The sequence below is a fragment of the Rhynchophorus ferrugineus genome, unplaced genomic scaffold, assembly GCF_030347505.1.
Source record: "Rhynchophorus ferrugineus isolate W39M unplaced genomic scaffold, kcgeb_rfMv2 rfM3, whole genome shotgun sequence".
Lineage (NCBI taxonomy): Eukaryota > Metazoa > Arthropoda > Insecta > Coleoptera > Curculionidae > Rhynchophorus > Rhynchophorus ferrugineus.
Window position 1 is genome coordinate 48,769,142 of NW_027472582.1, and position 17,999 is coordinate 48,787,140.

Sequence of the window (17,999 nt, forward strand, 5' to 3'; positions counted from 1 at the left end):
TCTGATACTCGTTGCGAATCAACGAGTATCAGACTACCTGCAACAATTTACGTTTGAATAATTGATTTTGATTGTTACGAACTTAAAATATATTCCTGATATATAATTAATAAACTAGTTAATATATATGCAAATATGTGTAAAGTTCAGACAAGTTACAAATAAGTGTATCCTAAGATACCTTAGAATGCGGTATTTGACTGAATACTGCAGACAGATTGATAAACCCAATACTTTCTAAACCTATTATTAGTAGTTAGTTTGATTGTTGATTCATCTATAAACAACTTTATACGTTTGAATTTTTTATTAACAGAAATTACATAGTAATTTAACGTAATATATTTCACTGATTTTATAAATATTTAAGATTATTTTGGGTAAAATACAACAGCATAATAAAAAAATTAGTAAAAATAACAATTCATCTTAGCTACAGTAAATAATAATTAAAAAAATATAGGAGACAAAAACTATTTGAAAAAAGAATATTTGGTTAACTAAAAATAATATTAAAAATTAAACAATTCGCTATATTTTTCTTTACTAATACATCCTAGATATCATAAAAATTTTAAATAACTTTTTATCATTATTGTTTAAGGTATCAAGGTTCCAACGATTTTTACAGCACTAACCCTTTGATTTGCATGTAAATGGTACGATTGGGAAATATTTTATTTCTCTTACATATAAAAAATGTCTAAAATCACTTTTATATTGATCACATATATATTGGACAATTAATTTATTTTATTAGTATGTTTCTCTTTTTCTTAAAGTAAATTGCACATGTTATTATTAGATTGTATAGAACAAACTATATAGGCATTCATTCAATTTCTGGAAATGGTGTGAAAAACCTAAAAAGTTTTCAGTCACATCTAGACAATCTGATAATCTAAAGTCTCTTATGAAACATACTGAAATTAGAAAAAATATTTCCTAATCATTGAAAGAGATACATTAATAAGGCATGTGACAATACCGACATACTCTTATTTCAAATAATTTCATTTTTATAACGACACTAAATAAAACGAGCTATGACGGTCTACTTGAAAACTCTATACCATGTTTTTTCAAAATATCCCTTATCTCCTTGTTTTCTGCTTCAAGAGCAAAAGTTTTCTGTTTCAGTTGTTCCAGTGAAGTAGAGAGTTTTTTATTTTCTTTTAAACAGGCATTTAAACGCGTTTCTTTGGTTTGCAATTCAAAAATATATTCATAGGCTTTAGCTAATATACCTCCTTTTGAATGACCATCATACTGGCCATTTCCTTTACCATCCTGTGGACTCTCTGGTATTATTTTTGCTAGTTTCGCTATCCAGTTGTTAATTTTATCCCGCCTTCGCCTTTCTACTTCATTATGGGTGGCTCTTCTTTTATCATCCTTCTATATCAACAAACTAGTTATTTATAATGACATAATAATAAACACATGATGTATATGCATTGTTATTATGTTAATTTATGTTTAAAAAAGATGAAGAAATAGGTTTGATCTAACATTATTTACCTTTTTAACTTGTACTACAACTGAATTATCTATTACTGTTGATCTAGGTATAATAGGCCTAGTTCCACTAGGAGAGGTATAGGCATCAGGATTTCCGATAACATATATTTGTCCATTCAAGCTACTTCCTGATATAACTTGTGGTAAAGTTGTTGTGGTTGGGTAATTTGTAGTTGTTGATACATACTGCGTGGGATCTGATCCATTTTCTACTTGCAATACCCTGTAGGTAATCATAGAACCTTAAAAAAACTTAAGGGTTTCAGCACTCTTTTAAGACACTATAGACATCTACATACAGCTACATTAATATCAGAAGTGTGTATTTTTTTACCACGATACAGCAAGGTTACACTGATAATAACCAGTACCTCAAACCATATTCTATTATCCGTTCATAGTCATCATTTTTGACAGACAAAAAAAAACTGAACAAATATAAGTGTTGAGCCTAATCCAAATAATTGTATATAGGTTAAATACCATAAAAAATAATTTTCATTTCATCAGTAAAATAATACAAATTCCATGCAAATAAAAACAAAGGTTAAATAAATAAACAAAAATATGTTTATTATGAGTGATATCTAGAAAAAGCTGAATGTTTTACCAAGTGACACATTTTAATACAACAAAATTTTTTGTTGGTTGATGATATATTTCAATCAATAATTATATAGAAAATTTAGAAATGATATATACCTACCTTCAGGCGACCTAATAGAATATTGCACTTCACTTTCTGGTGTTTCCAATAACGTTTGAGGGGCTAAATGTTCAACAGAAGTTTCTTCATCCTCACTATCCATATTAGTCTTAATATTAGTTAAAATCACTTTCGGTTCTTCTAATTCGACACCATCACTAAAAATACACAGCTATCATTATTGTCGTGTTTATCTAATTAGCGTATTAGAACTATTTATCAAACAATATCTGAGTTACTTTGACCTTGTCAAAGGCGTTATATAACTCGCAACTCTAGGTGAAACTTGCTCAAAAGCATTGTAACGCTGTACCTTCTCTCTAATGGGTCTAAAATGTCCATATCGTAGAATATCCCGGATTTTCTCAAAATATTTTGAATTTTAGTACGATTTTGGTCACGGGAACAAAACAGGTCATGTGATGCTACAAATATTCTAACAATGACAAATGACAGATGGTTGTCATCAACATACTTCTATATGATTGTTAGCCACGAATGAAATTTGCATATATGATAAGTAACTAGAATTATCACTGTAGTCATGAAGTAGTATGGTTTTGAAAATATAAGCTAACGTGTTTTCAGGTATTTGTTTTCTTATATGCATTTTTTTAAATAAAAAAATGGAAATTAATGCAAAAATAAAAAAGTTGCCTAAACATTTATCAATTGATGAATTAAATAAATTATCAAAGGAGGTAATGACCTTTATATTATTATTACTGGAAAATATTTATTTTCAATATCTAGGATCTTATAGCAAAAATACAAAGTTTGGAAGCTCATAATATGCAATTACAGAATATTATTTCCAAATCGAATAATGGAACAATGAAGCAAGTTCATAAAAATATTGACTATGCTAAGTAAGATATATGTTTCCATTAAATTTTGCTGTATATTATATTGAGTATTATTTTGTGAACAGGTATATGTTTCGACATATTTTTATAAAATTATTTTACTTTGGTTGGGATTGTCAAGGTTTTGCAACTCAAGAAGACACTATTAATACCATAGAATATTATTTATTTGATGCTTTAACCAAAACTTGTCTTATAAAAGATAGAAGTTCATCAAATTATCACAGATGTGGTAGGACAGATAAAGGTGTTAGTTCATTTGGTCAAGTAAGATGTTTATTATTTTTAAAGTTTAATTTTGAATAAATGTTATTTTATAGACTATTTCAATTGATGTTCGAAGTAATCTTTCTAACCCAGATGATTCTAGCACAGAAATTGATTATTGTAAGGTTTTAAACAGAGTACTGCCTGATTTCATAAAGTGCATAGCATGGGCACCAGTACCTAGTGACTTTAGTTCAAGATTCAACTGCACATCAAGAACTTATAGATATTATTTTCCAAAAGGAAATTTAGACATTAATGTAAGCTAAAATACAAAGATGATATTTGTTTTGTTCAATTGTTATTTTTAGCGAATGAGGGAGGCATCAAAATTCTTTATAGGTAGTCATGACTTTAGAAATTTTTGCAAAATGGATGTAGGTAATGGAGTAGTGCAATTTGTTCGTAACATAATTGATTTTAAAATAGACCTCTTAAATGAGAGTAAGGAAGTCAATGGTAAATTAACGTGGTCTTCCAAGTCTCTTAATATTTATATACACATATACTTTTTAGAATACACTATGTATGTTGCAATTATTAAAGGCAATGCCTTTCTTTGGCACCAAATACGTTATATGGTTTCAATATTGTTTTTAATAGGTTTAAAGAAAGAGGAACCTTCAATTATTCAAGAATTGTTAAATATAAAAGCGAATCCAAGGTAGAATAATTTTATAATAGAATGGTATAATTTTTTTATATTTACAGTACTAATGCTGTTTGCGTAGAAAACCTGATTATCAAATGGCAAATGAAGTACCCCTGAATTTATTTGAGTGTGACTATGAAAATGTAAAGTGGAATTATTCTCAAGAAAATTTAACAGTAGTTTCGGAAAACTTACGAAAAATGTGGTCATTTATGTCTATAAAGTAATTTTAATATATTTTTTTTATTTAGTACTTTATATGAAACTTTTAGGAAAGCGATGGTTGAAGATGCCATATGCTCAATAAGTACACAGTTGAAATATCCTAAATTAATTTGCAAGTGTTTAACGGAAAACTTATTAACAGGAGTAAAACCAAAAAAATATGTTCCAGTCCTGAAAAGACAAAAATGCGGTTAGATTATTTTATAATTATATTTATACAATAATAATAATCGATATATATTTTACAGAAAGTTTGGAAGATAAAATACATCATTACTCAAAACGAAATAGAATTGAAATTATATCAAAAAATAAATAATTGAAGCTTCTTAATCACGGAGTATTTTTTCTTCTCTCCTGGAAAAACTATTATAAAAGGAAGATGAAACAATTTTTTTTTAGGTAAAACGTGTGTGTCTTACCTTTTTAATATGTGTAAATGTTTCACTATAATCACATATTTTAAAGGAACGTTGAATCCAGTCAGGCAATGCTTTCTGGATGTTTGCCCTGGCAAAACGTTGATCAAGTAGTAGTACTGTAGCATAATCATTTTTATGTCTTACTGATCTGCCTATACATTGATTCACAGCTTTCATGCACAGGTTTTCATAGAATTTTTGTCCAGCACCTGAGCCCTAGCATTTGACTTTATAATATGCATATGAAATAATCAAACTCACCTCAGTTTTATCCAAATAAGACATCTTTTCTTTCAAGTCTGGTGCATTAACATTTGGATATGGTAGGCCTACTACTATCACACATCTTCCCAAATCATCACTAAAGTTTAATCCTTCACTTAATTTACCACCTAAAATAAGCTAAAACCTGTAATAGGAATTCTTATTTACATGAACATACCAACGACGCTAAACAATAAAGCATTAGATGATTTTTCTATTGTTGATGAGTATTTTTGCAAAACTTCATCTACTAAACCCGAGTGCTGAGGTTCCCTAAACAAAGGTCTCCCAAAATTTATAGATTTTACTTGCTCATAGACCCAGTTCTCATAATTGTAAGATGGGAAAAAAACCACTATTCCACCTTTAACATGACCACATGTTTCTATTAAAATTGTTTTTAAAGATTCCCCCTAGAAAATTGATATCAAATAGTAAGTGGAGTATTAGATTATTAATAAATTAGAGTACCATTAACAAGCGATTGCTGAAGTTAAATAACAGGTTTTTATTTTTTGGCCCTTTTGTAACTGCTATGGGTAAAATATTTTCAGCTGGTATAATATGATCACAGGAATATTGAATAATTCTGTCAGATGATGCACCTGAATTGATAAAAAGTCGATCTCTGAATTCTGTATAAGGCTTCATAGTACCACCGGCAACAATCACCTACAAAAAAATATTAGCAAATGTTTGCAATACATTTTTGATACTTACTGATCTTGCTTCAGAAACTATATCAGTAAAGTTTGATGATGGGTTTAGGAGTAGAAATTGTAATTTAGATGATTGCTTATCAGCTGTCTTAGATACTAATATCCTACCATCTGTATGTGAATAATTTAAAGTGTCCAAAAAAGATACTACTGGCAAAAGAGGGTTATTAGGCATTGGAAATGTCGCTTTCTCATCTTTATTTTCTTCAGGCACCCCCTTACTACTAATGCTATTCAAGAAATCTTTTACTCCCTTTTTAACAATTTTTTTCTTGGTCATCTCATTCTCTATTGAATATTTTAGAGAGTATGATCTTATCTACATAAAATTCAAATATTTCTTATTCAAATAATACCAAAAATAATTAGTAACAATACAAACTTTTTGTGTTATCTTGCTGTTTTTACAAAATTTTACTAAATTGAAAAAGTTATATTGCTCTATTCCCGCTGTAACAACAAAACTTTCTAGTGTTGATATCTCGACAACATCTTCTTTAACATCCTTATCTAAAATTAATTGCCTTAGTTCATTAAATATCTTGAAAATATATACTAACCAAGAGCTAATAATAATTTATTAATAACAAAAATCAACTGATTAACATGTCGTAAAGTATTAGCTGAAAACATCACATTGTATCGCTCTTTGTAACATTTTACTTGATGAAGAGCATAATAAAGTTGAGGATAGTTTACCTCAGAACCATACATTTGAGCTAAAGCTTCCAGAAGATTATGTGCTTCATCTATAATAACTACATTGTTTTTCAGACTTATTCCATTGGCTTCTCTAGTTGACTTATGAAGCAGTGTATTATAAGGTACTAAAAAAATTTTAAAAAGTTTTTTTTTTCAAAACTTCAAGTTTCAAAATACCCAATATAAGTTCTGCATCTTCTGCAGCTTTACGGCTGGCATAATATGGACATGCTGACAATTCTTTACCAACATGAACCAAATCTTCTATATCATGTATCTCATTTAAAGCAAAATCCCTTAACTCTTCTATACCTGTTTGTTTATAAAACGGACATTGGCAATTTTCAGTTTTTTGTCTTTTAACTGGTTTTCCATCCTCACTGGCCATTACTCTAGCAGATTTCTTTTTCTGCATGTCTAAGCATCTTTTAAACACACATACACAATGTCTATACACTTTTATTAGATTATATTATTTATAACTTACTTTTCATTAATTAAGGTCATATTGTTGAGTCTCCTTACAGTAGAATTAATACAATAATTTTGCCTTGAACCTAGAGAAATAACTCTTAAATTTTTAGAAAAAGAGGTCTTCTTAATCTCCCCAATAAACTGAGTAAGTTGAGAATGGGTTCTGCTAGCTATGATTACCTGTTTTTAAATTTCTTACAAAATGCTTTTTTCTATATATATATATATATATATATATATATATATATATATATATATATATATATATATTACCTGTGTGGGATGATATGTAGTAATATCATCTTCATCTGATTCTTCCTCACTAAGTATATCTTGATTGTTTTCCTCCAATATTATATCTTCATCTTCAATATCTTTAGATAGTTCTTTAACATCTTCATTAGCAGTTGGTGGCTCTTTATTCTTAGTATTTGATTTTTTAGAGTTAACCCTTACTGATTTCAAATTTCCTTTTTTAAATTTTTCAATTTTTTTCTCATAGTCAATTAATGTATTCTGTTCAATCTAGAATTAATACATTATAGAAATATAATAATGAAAATGAAAATAATACTTTTAATTCATGTAATTTCCTTGTGATTTCTATCTCTTGTGATTGTGTTTCAAACCAATTTGTGTCGTCACTAGATAAGGCTTTTTTTTTATCAGCAAGAGCTTCTATTTTTTCATGTAAAGATACTTTCTCATATTCTTGATGATCCTTCAACCATTTAACCGCACCACAAAGGATACTTAACGATTTTCCCTAAAAGTATATTGATACATTTTGAATATATGTAATTGTATCAAAATAGTATGCTTTATATACTTACTGTGCCAGTGGGACTTTCAAATATTCCTAGTTGTTTGTTTTCTAAAGCAGCATATAAATTTTGCATGAACTGCAATTGGATATCATAGGGTGTAAAAGGAAATGAAAAATCATTACCTTCTTTCAGATTTTCATTAAGAAGCGATAGGTTCTCCATTTTATTTAAATAAACCATAAATATAAACCATAGAAAAAATATAAACCAGCAACCTAACCGGTTTATTTTCCCGCCATTTGATGTTTTGACTTGGAGATGCCGAAAATACATTGACATATCGATGTTTTTTGAAAATATTTATATATTTTTTGATATTTTTGACCGATATATCGATATTTTTACAAAAAATTTAATTATTATAAACTGGGGGTGTTGGCCACCAAAAAATATAGATATTTAAAAAAATATCGATATATCGTTTTCAATATTTTTTAAAAAATATGGATAATGTTTTATGCAATAACTCTAAAAAATATCCATATTTTTAAGAAAAAATAAAAATTGTGAAATATTGGCATAGATTTTTTTTTAATTCTCTTAAGGTTAAAGTTAAAAAGTTGGTTTAAAAATTGTTTTTAATTTATTCTGAAAAAAATATCGATATTAAATATTTTCTCAGCATCCCAATTATAACTGTTTAAATTGCTACTTAATTAAAAAAAAATCTTTAATATGAGAATAATTTTCAGAAATTAATTTTAATTACATGTGAAGGAATATCTATTTATTATAACTATTTCTATACAAATCAATAATTAAATGTAAATAGTATTTATATAGATATTATTATATATTAATCAGTTACTCCTATTAATATTTTGCCATAAACGTAAAAGAAGTAGATTCATGAACTAACTTCAATGTCACAAATATATTATTGATGTCAAAATATGTAAAATAAAGGCACAATTTTAATTTTTGAATAATGACGAAACGACAAGGAAGTTACCAAAGCAACAGAGGAAAAAAAATTAAATTGGAAGATGAAATATGGGGTAGTGATATAGATGATGAAGCTCTCAATCATTGTTTTGAAGTTGCTAGTCAAGTTTATGATCAGGTATTTATTTTTACATATATTTTATGAATCTATAGATTACGTAGAGTAATTTTAGAATAACGCAAATACTTCACAATTAAATATTACATTGCCTTCATATGATGCTTTTAAACATCCAAATGGGTTTATGTCTTCAACTCAAGCAAATAATATGCCAAATAAAATATCAAATAATTTAGAGTTGGAAATGGAGCGATTAAGGAGTTTAAATGCAGAAAAAGATGGCGAAATTAGCATTTTGCGAAGTAAAATGAAGGAGGCATCATCTATAACACAAATACAGCAGCAAAAAACTATGAGTGAATGGAGGAATAAACTTTTACTATCTGAGAAGGAAGTAAAATCTATAAGAAGTCAATTAGAATTTAAGGTGAATAATAAATTATTTGTATATATTGTTGTTATATGGAATTTTTTAGAATTTAGAAATAGCAAACTTGAAACAACATCTAACAGAAGTAAAGAGACTTACTATTGAAGCAAGTGCTAGCCAACAGATTCTTACTACAGACTGTAGTGTAAAGGTAAAAAGTGAAAGGTATTGAACATTATTTTAATGATGTAGTTTCATATTTTTCAAATTCAAATATAGTGAAAATTCTTATTTAAAAGTATAATTATTTTTAGAAACACATTGAAGGCACCTGATAATTATAAACCAGTATGTAATGAAATAATTTTAGAATCAGGTAAAGTAGTATTTGATTATATAAGATTGTATTATTAATTAAATAATTTTTAGTATACCCCTTAAGAATGATTTCAATGAATTTGTTTGACCAGGCAATGCCAGAAAAACATACAATAAAAACAACTTCATTTAAGTTAAGCCGTAATACTATTCCTTATTTACAAAATCAACAGACTAATAATGAATTTTTGTGCAAGCATAAGTGTGTACAGCACAATGAAAAATACAATGTACATTCAATTTATTCTGATGTAATTTTATTGATAAATAGTGATTTAAATCATTTAAATAGTCATCAGTGTATTGAGTCTATTACAAAAGTTATGTACTTTACATTAATTCATCTACATGATTTGAATGATTATTTAATTAATTATTGTGCCTGTATGCGAACAGAAGATATTCGGCAAGCTGATATGAACTATTTGCTAAAAGATTCTATCGAAGAACCAAACAGTAATAATAGGTAATTTTCCAACTTTACTCTAATGGTAATGTTATATAACTAATATTGTAATACTTTTTGTTATAGATCTGAAGATGAGTTGGGACTATTGGTAGGTAAATTATTAGACATTTTATCTCATTTAATATTATATTGTACATATGCCTCTCAATATATATGTGGTAATGGCAAATTAAAAGAATCACAAACTTACAAGACATTTATAACAGAAATTTCAAGTCAAAATCTTTTGATAAATAAGAGTGGCCATTTTTTAAAAACATTGTTGGATGTTATTAAAAATGTCGGAAAGTGTGTAAGTAATTGATGAAAAAAAAAGTATATTGCAGTTATTAGTTGATTTTATATTTTAGAGAAAATCACTTGTAGCCTGTGGTTTACTAATATCTACAACAAACTTGTTAATCAGCATTGGAAAATTAGAAAATATGTCGTAAGAATTTTTAATAAACGACGTTTTGTATATATTTTTATTGTTAACTTTTATGTTGTAGGCAAGACAGTATTGTTCATAGAGATCTGATATATTCATTATTTAAAGAATTAGTATATGTTCGCCCAGGAATGCAGGTTATTACTAAATTTACCTTCTTATTGAAGATTTACTCACAGTCAGAGGATTTTGTTAAATTTTTGTTCTCAAAAAATATCAGGAAACCTTTAGAAAGCAAATCAAAAGGCTTTTTGTATTACACAGAAGGTATGATATAGTAAGTTGTCTTATTTTTGCCAAATTTATTTCTTTTTTAGGCTCATGTACTTTTTGTGTTCTATCTCTTCTGTATCAGGACACTATTTTTAGAGTGAAACAATTACCTTTAGAGATCTGTTGCAACATGATTTCTTCTTTTTACAACACATTCAAATTTGCATATGATATACATCACGATAATTTTGAGACTATGTATGCCGAAAAGCCGATTTTTTATTTTTTAGTAAAAATGTTTTTTTTAGATGTAGCTGTATTCCCCAATTATACAAATTAGAAGTGGAATGTGTGTTTAAAGTACTAGAGAGTTTTATTGAAGATTTCAATCGGCAAAGGAGGAACTATGGTAACTGATGTATAATAGTGTAATATATGTATAATAGATATATAATAGTAAATAGATGTATAATAGTTCATGTGAATATTTGTATATTTTAGATAAGTGGAGAATTTTCCTCAAAAATGAAATGATACAAACCGTTTTGAATCTTATTAACTCCAATAACTATGAACTAACTGAAAAATATGTTCTATTATACTGTCAATTCAAAGAATGTGAACAAATTTTGAAAGAAGTTCAATGTAAGTAACACAATCTATAAATATTTTTAATGTACATGGACAGACTGAGTGGTTAGGTATGTTTACCGTTGTGTGTTTTTTTTAGTTGACATCACACACCTTAATACTAGTGAGAATCTAGTGAAAATTCCTGAAAATAGCTTTAATATTGATTTCTGATAAAGGCAGAAATCTTAAGTTTATACTTTATAAATGAAATATATTATTATCATTAAACATTATTTTTATTTATCCTTAATAGAATTAAAGAAAAAAACATATGTACAATAAACTGTTTAAACAAACAATTAATAAAGGTCTTAATATTATAATGAAGATTATAACTTCTGATCCAACTTATTTACTAAATCCTCTATCATATTGGCATCAACTAAACCAATAAACTTATCTACTACTAAACCATTTCGAACTGCTATCACAGCTGGAACAGCTTTAACTTCAAATGTGTGAACAAGTTCTGGATGATCTTCAACATCCACTACAGCCAGATCAATATGGGTCATAGGTTCTATAAGTTCTTTCATTTTCGGAGTTAAAATATGGCATGGTTCACACCATTCTGCATGAAAATTTACTATAACAGGATTTTCAGAATTCATCACTTTTGACAAGAATTCATCATTTCCTAAAAAATTAAATTTTTTATGTAATATACACAAAAAGTTACAACATACCTTTAATATTAATTATCCTGTTATAATTATTAGTAGTAAATATATTCCTAGAAATTCTAAGTACTTTTGTTGCTTTTCTAAGAAACAAATGAGGAGTCATGTTTAATTGTCATGAAAACTTTTAAGTGGCTTTGGTCTGACCGGTTCAGTACAATGTGTGATGAAAAATATAACAAATCCTACTAATGTGCTCAGAATTAAAAAAACTAATATGCTGTCTTTATAAATAATGGTATAATCTATTTCCTAAAATATAATTTCTTAATTATATCATTCCTATAACAGTGAACATTAGTACCTCAATTTTAGGAGTAATATGTGATGGTTCCTTTTCAGTCGGTATACATAATAAAATTATTGTAAGAAGTGTAGTGAAACCTAAAGCAATCCAAGCAATATTGCTCTGTATTTTTATTCCAATGATGAAGATAACCAGTGTTATCAACCAAGTGATTAAAAGTATAAAAAGACCAAGTCCTATACTGCCGATTGTCATACCTTGAATAATTTTAGTTATATAAACCGGAATTTTCTGATTTAAAATGAATACTTACAATAACTCAGTTCATTGTAGCAAACAAGGTAGTGAACGCTTAGCAACCATAGCTAACAACTCATTATACAAACAAAAACTAAATCACTTTACAATTCATTATAGTTAGACAGCTTAACCTGCAAATGAAACGAAACGTCATATATAAATAAAAACAGATGGGTAATTTCGTAATTTGATACACTGGAAAATGCACGTATACTGATTATACTTGTTTTGAGAAATTTAATAATAAAAATCGCTAAGAAAAGGCTTGTACTTTTTATAATGTTTAAATATTTAATACTTTAAAGCTATTATTTACTGATGATTTTATTTAATATATTTAATGACTCTATTTGAAATCTCTATTTAATTAGTGCCTACTAATTAAATAGAGATTTTGTAAAGAGCTGTATTTTGTACAAATTGCAGATTTCTCATTATGTAAATATGGTATAAGTGAAATATATAAAAGCATTAAAGTTAAGTATTTGAATAATGTATAATTCTATTAAATTACATCAATGTATATTAAGTTGCAGATAGATGATATATTGTTTGAAGAATTTAAGACAGTTTATTATATATAATATATACTTTTATACATTAGCATTTCTATGATTAGCAATATTACATATTTATTTTGCTAAAAGTAGAATACTAATAATATAGAAAATAGAATAATAAAATAAATCAGATGGCACTGATAACAATTGTATTTATGCCGACAATCGATAGATAGCACAGTGAATATATGTAAAATTAATCACTGTTGATACATTTATGCATTCAACAATAGGTATAAAACTTTTGGGCATGAATGATTGCAATTTTTTATTAACAACAACATATGACATCGAATGATTAATTACATCAACACTTAAAAGTGTAAGATTGGTTCACTACCCTTCTAGATGATTTTCACATTGATTACCCCTAAGTAGTGAAGTTTGTTGAAAGATTTTTAAAGCATTTTGTATACCGTTTTGTTAAGTTTTAGTGTCGTTAACTTCACCTATGTGGTGTTAATCGATTTACTGATTTAATTTTATTTGTAGTTGTGCTTTTACATATTTATTTTTAGAAACCTTGCCCTATTAATAGATAATAGATTTTATAGATTTTTATCATGTTATTATTTCAGCCAGAGCTGTCACATACGGTGCCCACTTGCATCAGAATAGAATGTTAAGCACCAGCGGGTTGATTTTTGTAGGTGTTATAACTGAAACTCGATTCTTTTTCTAGTTCAATAAATTGTATACAATTACCAATCCTTATTGTCATAATGTTTTAGATCCATTAGGAATATACCTTCAATGTTGTCATGGAAAATTACCCTGTCCTATGCCTACGAAAGCATCATAAGCTAAGAGATTTGAGGTGTATTGACATGAAATTATGTCAGACGTGGAATTCGAGTTCCACGGTTCTGACTAGAACTTTGTGTATGTAGAGGAACGAATTTGCGTTTCTTGCAAATTAGAGGGATGTTTAGAATACATGAATCTTTGGTTATGGACAAAGTATAACTTTTTTCGCATAGATAAAATGTTTGAATACAAAAGTAGTACATAATACATAAATATACATACAGAAATATTAATCAAAATATTTTCCATTAGCGATCAATTCATTGATACATTTTTGGCCATCCCGAATATTTGGGAATCATACTGCATCGATCTAAACATGTGGAATCTGGTAGACACTATCTTTGTTGAGTCCGCTGGAGGCAACTAAACATACGTTTCGTGCTGCTTCATTCACAATTTCGCAACGTGTGCCCGAAGGTTATCATGCAAGAGGATGACTTTAAGTTCAATTGACGTGAATTGTTATCTGTACTAACAGTTTCATCAATGGTAGCTCGTAAAACACTATACCCTACTTTTTCCACCATATCCACAGCAACATTTTAGTGCCAACAATATTCTACTTAGGTGATGATATGGATAGTTCTCCTGGACTAACCCAAGAGTTTTGGGGCTTCCAATTGTTCCCGTAAATCAAGTTTCTACCGTCCGGTATAATATGTCACAGAAAACTCTCATTTATCTCAAATATCGGAAAAATATTGGCTTACAAAAATATCGATATATCGGTCAAAAAATATCGGCCAAAATATCCGGCAAGCCTAATTGATTATATGAAATATGGATTATTTGATGCATTTTATGTTTTAATAATCTGTTCAAGTTTTAAGTTCAACTTATACCCAACGTGATTCTTCATTACCTGGATAATTGTTGTGTGTACTTTCTTTCTTGTTTTTGTGTCGTCTCTTTATATAAATTTGAATTAAAAATCTTTTTGACAGGCATTTTTTTATAAGCAGTATTTTGTTACTATTTTATTTTAACTAATATTTCAACATAACTTGAGAACATTTTGATTGGTTTAAAACTTGATTTACAAGCAATCGAAGCAGCATGTAAAATTATGCATGCCGAAAGACTTTTGGTTTCAAAATTCAAGCCTGATTAAGCATTAGTGATAAATTAATGTGTACATTAATGTTATGATTATATTCAGTATATCTAATGTTAGATATAATAACAAAATTAATATACATTTACTTAACTTATACGTACTAAAATTAGATTTTGCACCATTGCCAGTTCCTGTAAATTATATGGATATTTCAAGAATATAGTATATATAGAATAAAGAGGGGGAATATGCCTCAGTCCTATTCACAAAATATTGAGAATTTAGGTTATCTTATATGGGCGCATGCGAAGCAATGTTTTAGTTTGTTCACTTGCGGCTAGGTGGCTTGAAGTTTGAATTTGACAGCAAAGCTAAATTTGACATATTCAACTTTCAGAAGACTGCTTTTTTCTATGAAGACTGCTCTAACAGATAAGAAATCGTGGAGTCCGTGTGTTTATATCTGGTGGAAATAATCAAGAAATTACTGGATATTTTGGAATTTTTTGTTAATTAATATAGAAACTATAGAAACAATTATATATACAAATAATTTCGTTTTAATTTTTTTCGACAAAGCTTTTGTTGAAAGCGTTTCTTTCGAAATGGATGTATTTTTCGACATGACTGACAAAGCTTACTTACTTAAGTGTTAAATATTCTTATTTTGTTAACTGTGTTTTTATGGTTCTTTTTTAGTTAAAATGACTTGTTTAAATCTGAAGACATCTCAGGATGTAGTACCGTTTCAAATAGAATGCACAACTTTCCTAAAGATGCTGCTCTATGCCAGAAGTGCCTTTTAGCAATAAATAATGAAATACTGATGGGATTATTATGTCAGGTCTTAAATTAGAACAAAAGGGTTTGTAGTGTACATTTTAGAGAGGCTGTCTACAAATCGAAATGTAAAAGAGCATTGCTTAACAGGCATGCGGTTTCCAGTAGTTACTTAAATTGTAAGTCTTTTATAATGTTAAACTATATATAACTATAAACTATATGTAACTGATTTGAAAAATATAACATGCCTCTATTTTGCCTGTGGCATAGGAAAAGAAAAACATTGATCTAAATATGGCAGGAAACGTTATTGAGTAGAACAATGAAATTATTGAAGCCCGGCAGTATGGTGATATAATATTGACGTATGATGTAATTTGACAAAGCGAGGGACTTTTTTTTACTTAGTTGGTAAATTATGTCTCGACTGTTCTATTTAAGTCCCAGATTATGCACAAAACTTAACAAGCGGCCTGTCTAATATTTTATATCAGCAAATGCTTGTATTTTTCAACACGATCAACTATACTAAGCATTCAACGAGACGTGATTAGAAATATAATAAACAGGTGTTGTTTATTTTGGTGGATGACAAAAGTGAACAGAATAGCAAAAGGCAAAAATTAAACATTTTTTTATTGCAACATCTGAACATAATACAGCTTGTATGTATGACTTATTTCAGTAAATTGGAGACTTTTTTAGAACACTGTAGTTTCAAATTTTCTAATTATAAATTGATGTTGCCAACTTACACAATACCATATACGGTATGGGTTATATAGCCATAAATAACTCGACATATCTGGTTGTAAATACTTTGCCAGTGGGAATCTGGCAACAAGCACCTCACGACACATATCGATATATATACCCTCTAAGATGCTCAGTTCCACAAAACACAGAGGAATTAGAAGTGTATTTCCCATATATAACCTGTGAACAAGTTTAGCATTAATTTGCCACTAGAGGGCGCGACGGACAATTTGAATGGCGGGAAATTTAAAATATTTTATTATTAAAAACGCAATATAAGCTTAAAAATGCATTTTATTTAAATATATGTAAAATTTACATTACAATTATATAAAAGGAAAATTCCTAGAATTTTTTATGTTTAGTGACAATATGTTGTACTGACAATATATTAAAATGTAATATAACAGATTTAATACAAAACTCACATTTCCTAGCATATTTGGATTAATGTTTTCTTTCTTCTATACCATAGCTAAAATGGAGGCTTATTATATTTTACAAATCAGTTACATATAAATTGCATTATAAAAAACTTACGGTGTAAATAACAACTGGATCCTGGAAAATCATATCCCTGTTAAGCAATGCTCTTCTACATTTCGGTTTGTAGTTAATCCTATGTAAAATGTACATTACAAACCCTTTTGCTTTAATTTAAGACCTCACAAGAGATTCTCATCAGGATTTCATTATTTATTGCTAAAAGCTATTTTTGATATAGAGCAGGATCCCTAGGAAAGCTGGGTATTCTACTTGAAATGGTACTACATCCTGGGACGCAACATTTGAGATGTATTAAGATTTAAACAAATCATTTTAACTAAAAAAGAACCATAAAAACACAGTTAACAAAATAAGAATATTTAACACGTAAGTTCATAATTTTTTTAAGTTTGCTTTATCAGCAACGAAAGAGACGCTTTCAACAAAAGCTTTGTCAAAAAAAATTAAAACGAAATTCTTTGTATATAAATTAAATTGTTTCTATAGGAAGCATAGAATTACCAAAATAGTCCAAAATATATATCCAGTAAATTTGTGATTATTTCCACGAAATATAAATATACGTACACTACGCCTTCTTATTTTTTAGAGTAGACTTCTGAAAGCAGGAAGTGTAAAATTTATGATTTGCTACCAAATTTATACTTTGAGCCACCTGGCGGCAAATTAAATAACTAAAATAATGTATCGCATGCGCACATTTAAGATACCCTTCCAAATTCTTAATATTTTGTGCTCAGTTCCGTGCTAGCTTTCGAAGAGAATGGTCGCGTCCGCTCCTGCGGGCCTACCTACTCTTCCGAGAATTATCCGCAGCTGATTATCAAATGATCGAATCATAAACCGCTTTCAACAGCACCTTCGCCCAAATATTATAAACGTTTGTAAACTCCGGAAAGCGTTTTACAAGCGGGACAATGGCGTCCTGCACGTCAGAGCCATCACCGCCTCCAGAAAGTAGCCCAAGCCTTCCAACAACTGAGAAATATCCCGACGATAGCCCTGACGATGCCCGGTTGCGATAAGGAAATACAGAACTTAAAATTGAGGCTACTCAACTTTGAGTACTCTTAACCAAGCAAGGAGACGAGCTCTCCGCAATGTGTTGCTACAAGACGTCCTTGTTAAGCCCACCTTCCTGAGACACCAAATCAA

At 28.6% G+C, this 17,999-nt stretch overlaps 5 protein-coding genes across 9 annotated transcripts; 2 read left to right on the plus strand and 3 right to left on the minus strand.

Annotated features, from left to right (window-relative positions):
• Positions 1–288: 288 nt before the first annotated feature.
• Usf (upstream transcription factor usf) lies at positions 289–2,686 on the minus strand. The gene is made up of 4 exons (XM_076401325.1): positions 2,541–2,686; positions 2,228–2,385; positions 1,522–1,763; positions 289–1,398 (listed from the first exon to the last, which is right to left on the minus strand). The coding sequence occupies exons 1-4, from the start codon at positions 2,567–2,569 to the stop codon at positions 1,045–1,047; spliced, it is 783 nt and encodes a 260-aa protein (XP_076257440.1). The 5' UTR covers positions 2,570–2,686; the 3' UTR covers positions 289–1,044.
• Positions 2,687–2,725: 39 nt separating this feature from the next.
• LOC143194476 (tRNA pseudouridine(38/39) synthase) lies at positions 2,726–4,570 on the plus strand. Of its 2 annotated transcripts, XM_076401324.1 has the most exons (10): positions 2,726–2,747; positions 2,816–2,928; positions 2,981–3,096; positions 3,159–3,360; positions 3,414–3,620; positions 3,672–3,819; positions 3,877–4,024; positions 4,092–4,235; positions 4,285–4,427; positions 4,486–4,570. In XM_076401324.1, exons 1-10 carry the CDS (start codon positions 2,726–2,728, stop codon positions 4,554–4,556), a joined length of 1,314 nt encoding a protein of 437 aa, XP_076257439.1. In that variant the 3' UTR covers positions 4,557–4,570. The 2 variants fall into 2 exon arrangements, with proteins under 2 accessions (XP_076257439.1, XP_076257438.1); XM_076401323.1 differs by having other exon boundaries at positions 3,672–4,024.
• Positions 4,434–7,924, minus strand: LOC143194472 (putative ATP-dependent DNA helicase DDX11-like protein 8). Of its 3 annotated transcripts, none has more exons than XM_076401316.1 (13): positions 7,652–7,924; positions 7,393–7,584; positions 7,092–7,343; positions 6,832–6,998; positions 6,522–6,769; positions 6,203–6,469; positions 6,025–6,152; positions 5,644–5,961; positions 5,395–5,595; positions 5,102–5,336; positions 4,921–5,051; positions 4,660–4,875; positions 4,434–4,594 (listed from the first exon to the last, which is right to left on the minus strand). In XM_076401316.1, exons 1-13 carry the CDS (start codon positions 7,922–7,924, stop codon positions 4,571–4,573), a joined length of 2,652 nt encoding a protein of 883 aa, XP_076257431.1. In that variant the 3' UTR covers positions 4,434–4,570. The 3 variants fall into 3 exon arrangements, with proteins under 3 accessions (XP_076257431.1, XP_076257432.1, XP_076257433.1); XM_076401317.1 differs by having other exon boundaries at positions 4,434–4,603; XM_076401318.1 differs by lacking the exon at positions 4,434–4,594 and having other exon boundaries at positions 4,700–4,868.
• A 247-nt stretch (positions 7,925–8,171) lies between these two features.
• On the plus strand, positions 8,172–11,372 carry LOC143194473 (uncharacterized). 2 transcript variants are annotated; one of them, XM_076401319.1, is made up of 12 exons: positions 8,172–8,708; positions 8,764–9,078; positions 9,128–9,246; positions 9,336–9,397; positions 9,451–9,865; positions 9,932–10,160; positions 10,219–10,298; positions 10,360–10,565; positions 10,616–10,769; positions 10,820–10,920; positions 11,013–11,156; positions 11,242–11,372. In XM_076401319.1, exons 1-12 carry the CDS (start codon positions 8,574–8,576, stop codon positions 11,313–11,315), a joined length of 2,034 nt encoding a protein of 677 aa, XP_076257434.1. In that variant the 5' UTR covers positions 8,172–8,573; the 3' UTR covers positions 11,316–11,372. The 2 variants fall into 2 exon arrangements, with proteins under 2 accessions (XP_076257434.1, XP_076257435.1); XM_076401320.1 differs by having other exon boundaries at positions 9,932–9,956.
• LOC143194481 (thioredoxin, mitochondrial) lies at positions 11,359–12,520 on the minus strand. Its single transcript, XM_076401333.1, has 4 exons — positions 12,385–12,520; positions 12,129–12,328; positions 11,831–12,076; positions 11,359–11,781 (listed from the first exon to the last, which is right to left on the minus strand). Exons 3-4 carry the CDS (start codon positions 11,928–11,930, stop codon positions 11,474–11,476), a joined length of 408 nt encoding a protein of 135 aa, XP_076257448.1. The 5' UTR covers positions 11,931–12,076; positions 12,129–12,328; positions 12,385–12,520; the 3' UTR covers positions 11,359–11,473.
• Between the last annotated feature and the right edge of the window lie 5,479 nt (positions 12,521–17,999).

Coding starts and splice junctions, on each gene's coding strand:
- Usf (XM_076401325.1), bottom strand. CDS start 2,569: ATGGACATTTTAGACCCATTAGAGAGAAG. Junction 2,386..2,540: donor TTAGACCCATTAGAGAGAAG/GTACAGCGTTAC, acceptor GTGTATTTTTAG/TGATGGTGTCGAATTAGAAG. Junction 1,399..1,521: donor TTGTAGTACAAGTTAAAAAG/GTAAATAATGTT, acceptor TTGTTGATATAG/AAGGATGATAAAAGAAGAGC.
- LOC143194476 (XM_076401323.1), top strand. CDS start 2,726: ATGAAATTTGCATATATGATAA. Junction 2,748..2,815: donor GAAATTTGCATATATGATAA/GTAACTAGAATT, acceptor ACGTGTTTTCAG/GTATTTGTTTTCTTATATGC. Junction 4,025..4,091: donor AATATAAAAGCGAATCCAAG/GTAGAATAATTT, acceptor CTGTTTGCGTAG/AAAACCTGATTATCAAATGG.
- LOC143194472 (XM_076401317.1), bottom strand. CDS start 7,924: ATGTCAATGTATTTTCGGCATCTCCAAGTCAAAACATCAAATGGCGGG. Junction 6,470..6,521: donor AGATGCAGAACTTATATTGG/GTATTTTGAAAC, acceptor AAATTTTTTTAG/TACCTTATAATACACTGCTT. Junction 5,962..6,024: donor ACAGCAAGATAACACAAAAA/GTTTGTATTGTT, acceptor AATTTTATGTAG/ATAAGATCATACTCTCTAAA.
- LOC143194473 (XM_076401319.1), top strand. CDS start 8,574: ATGACGAAACGACAAGGAAGTTACCAAAGCAACAGAGGAAAAAAAATT. Junction 10,566..10,615: donor CTTTTTGTATTACACAGAAG/GTATGATATAGT, acceptor TTTCTTTTTTAG/GCTCATGTACTTTTTGTGTT. Junction 10,770..10,819: donor CACGATAATTTTGAGACTAT/GTATGCCGAAAA, acceptor TGTTTTTTTTAG/ATGTAGCTGTATTCCCCAAT.
- LOC143194481 (XM_076401333.1), bottom strand. CDS start 11,930: ATGACTCCTCATTTGTTTCTTAGAAAAGCAACAAAAGTACTTAGAATT. Junction 11,782..11,830: donor CAGGATAATTAATATTAAAG/GTATGTTGTAAC, acceptor TTAATTTTTTAG/GAAATGATGAATTCTTGTCA.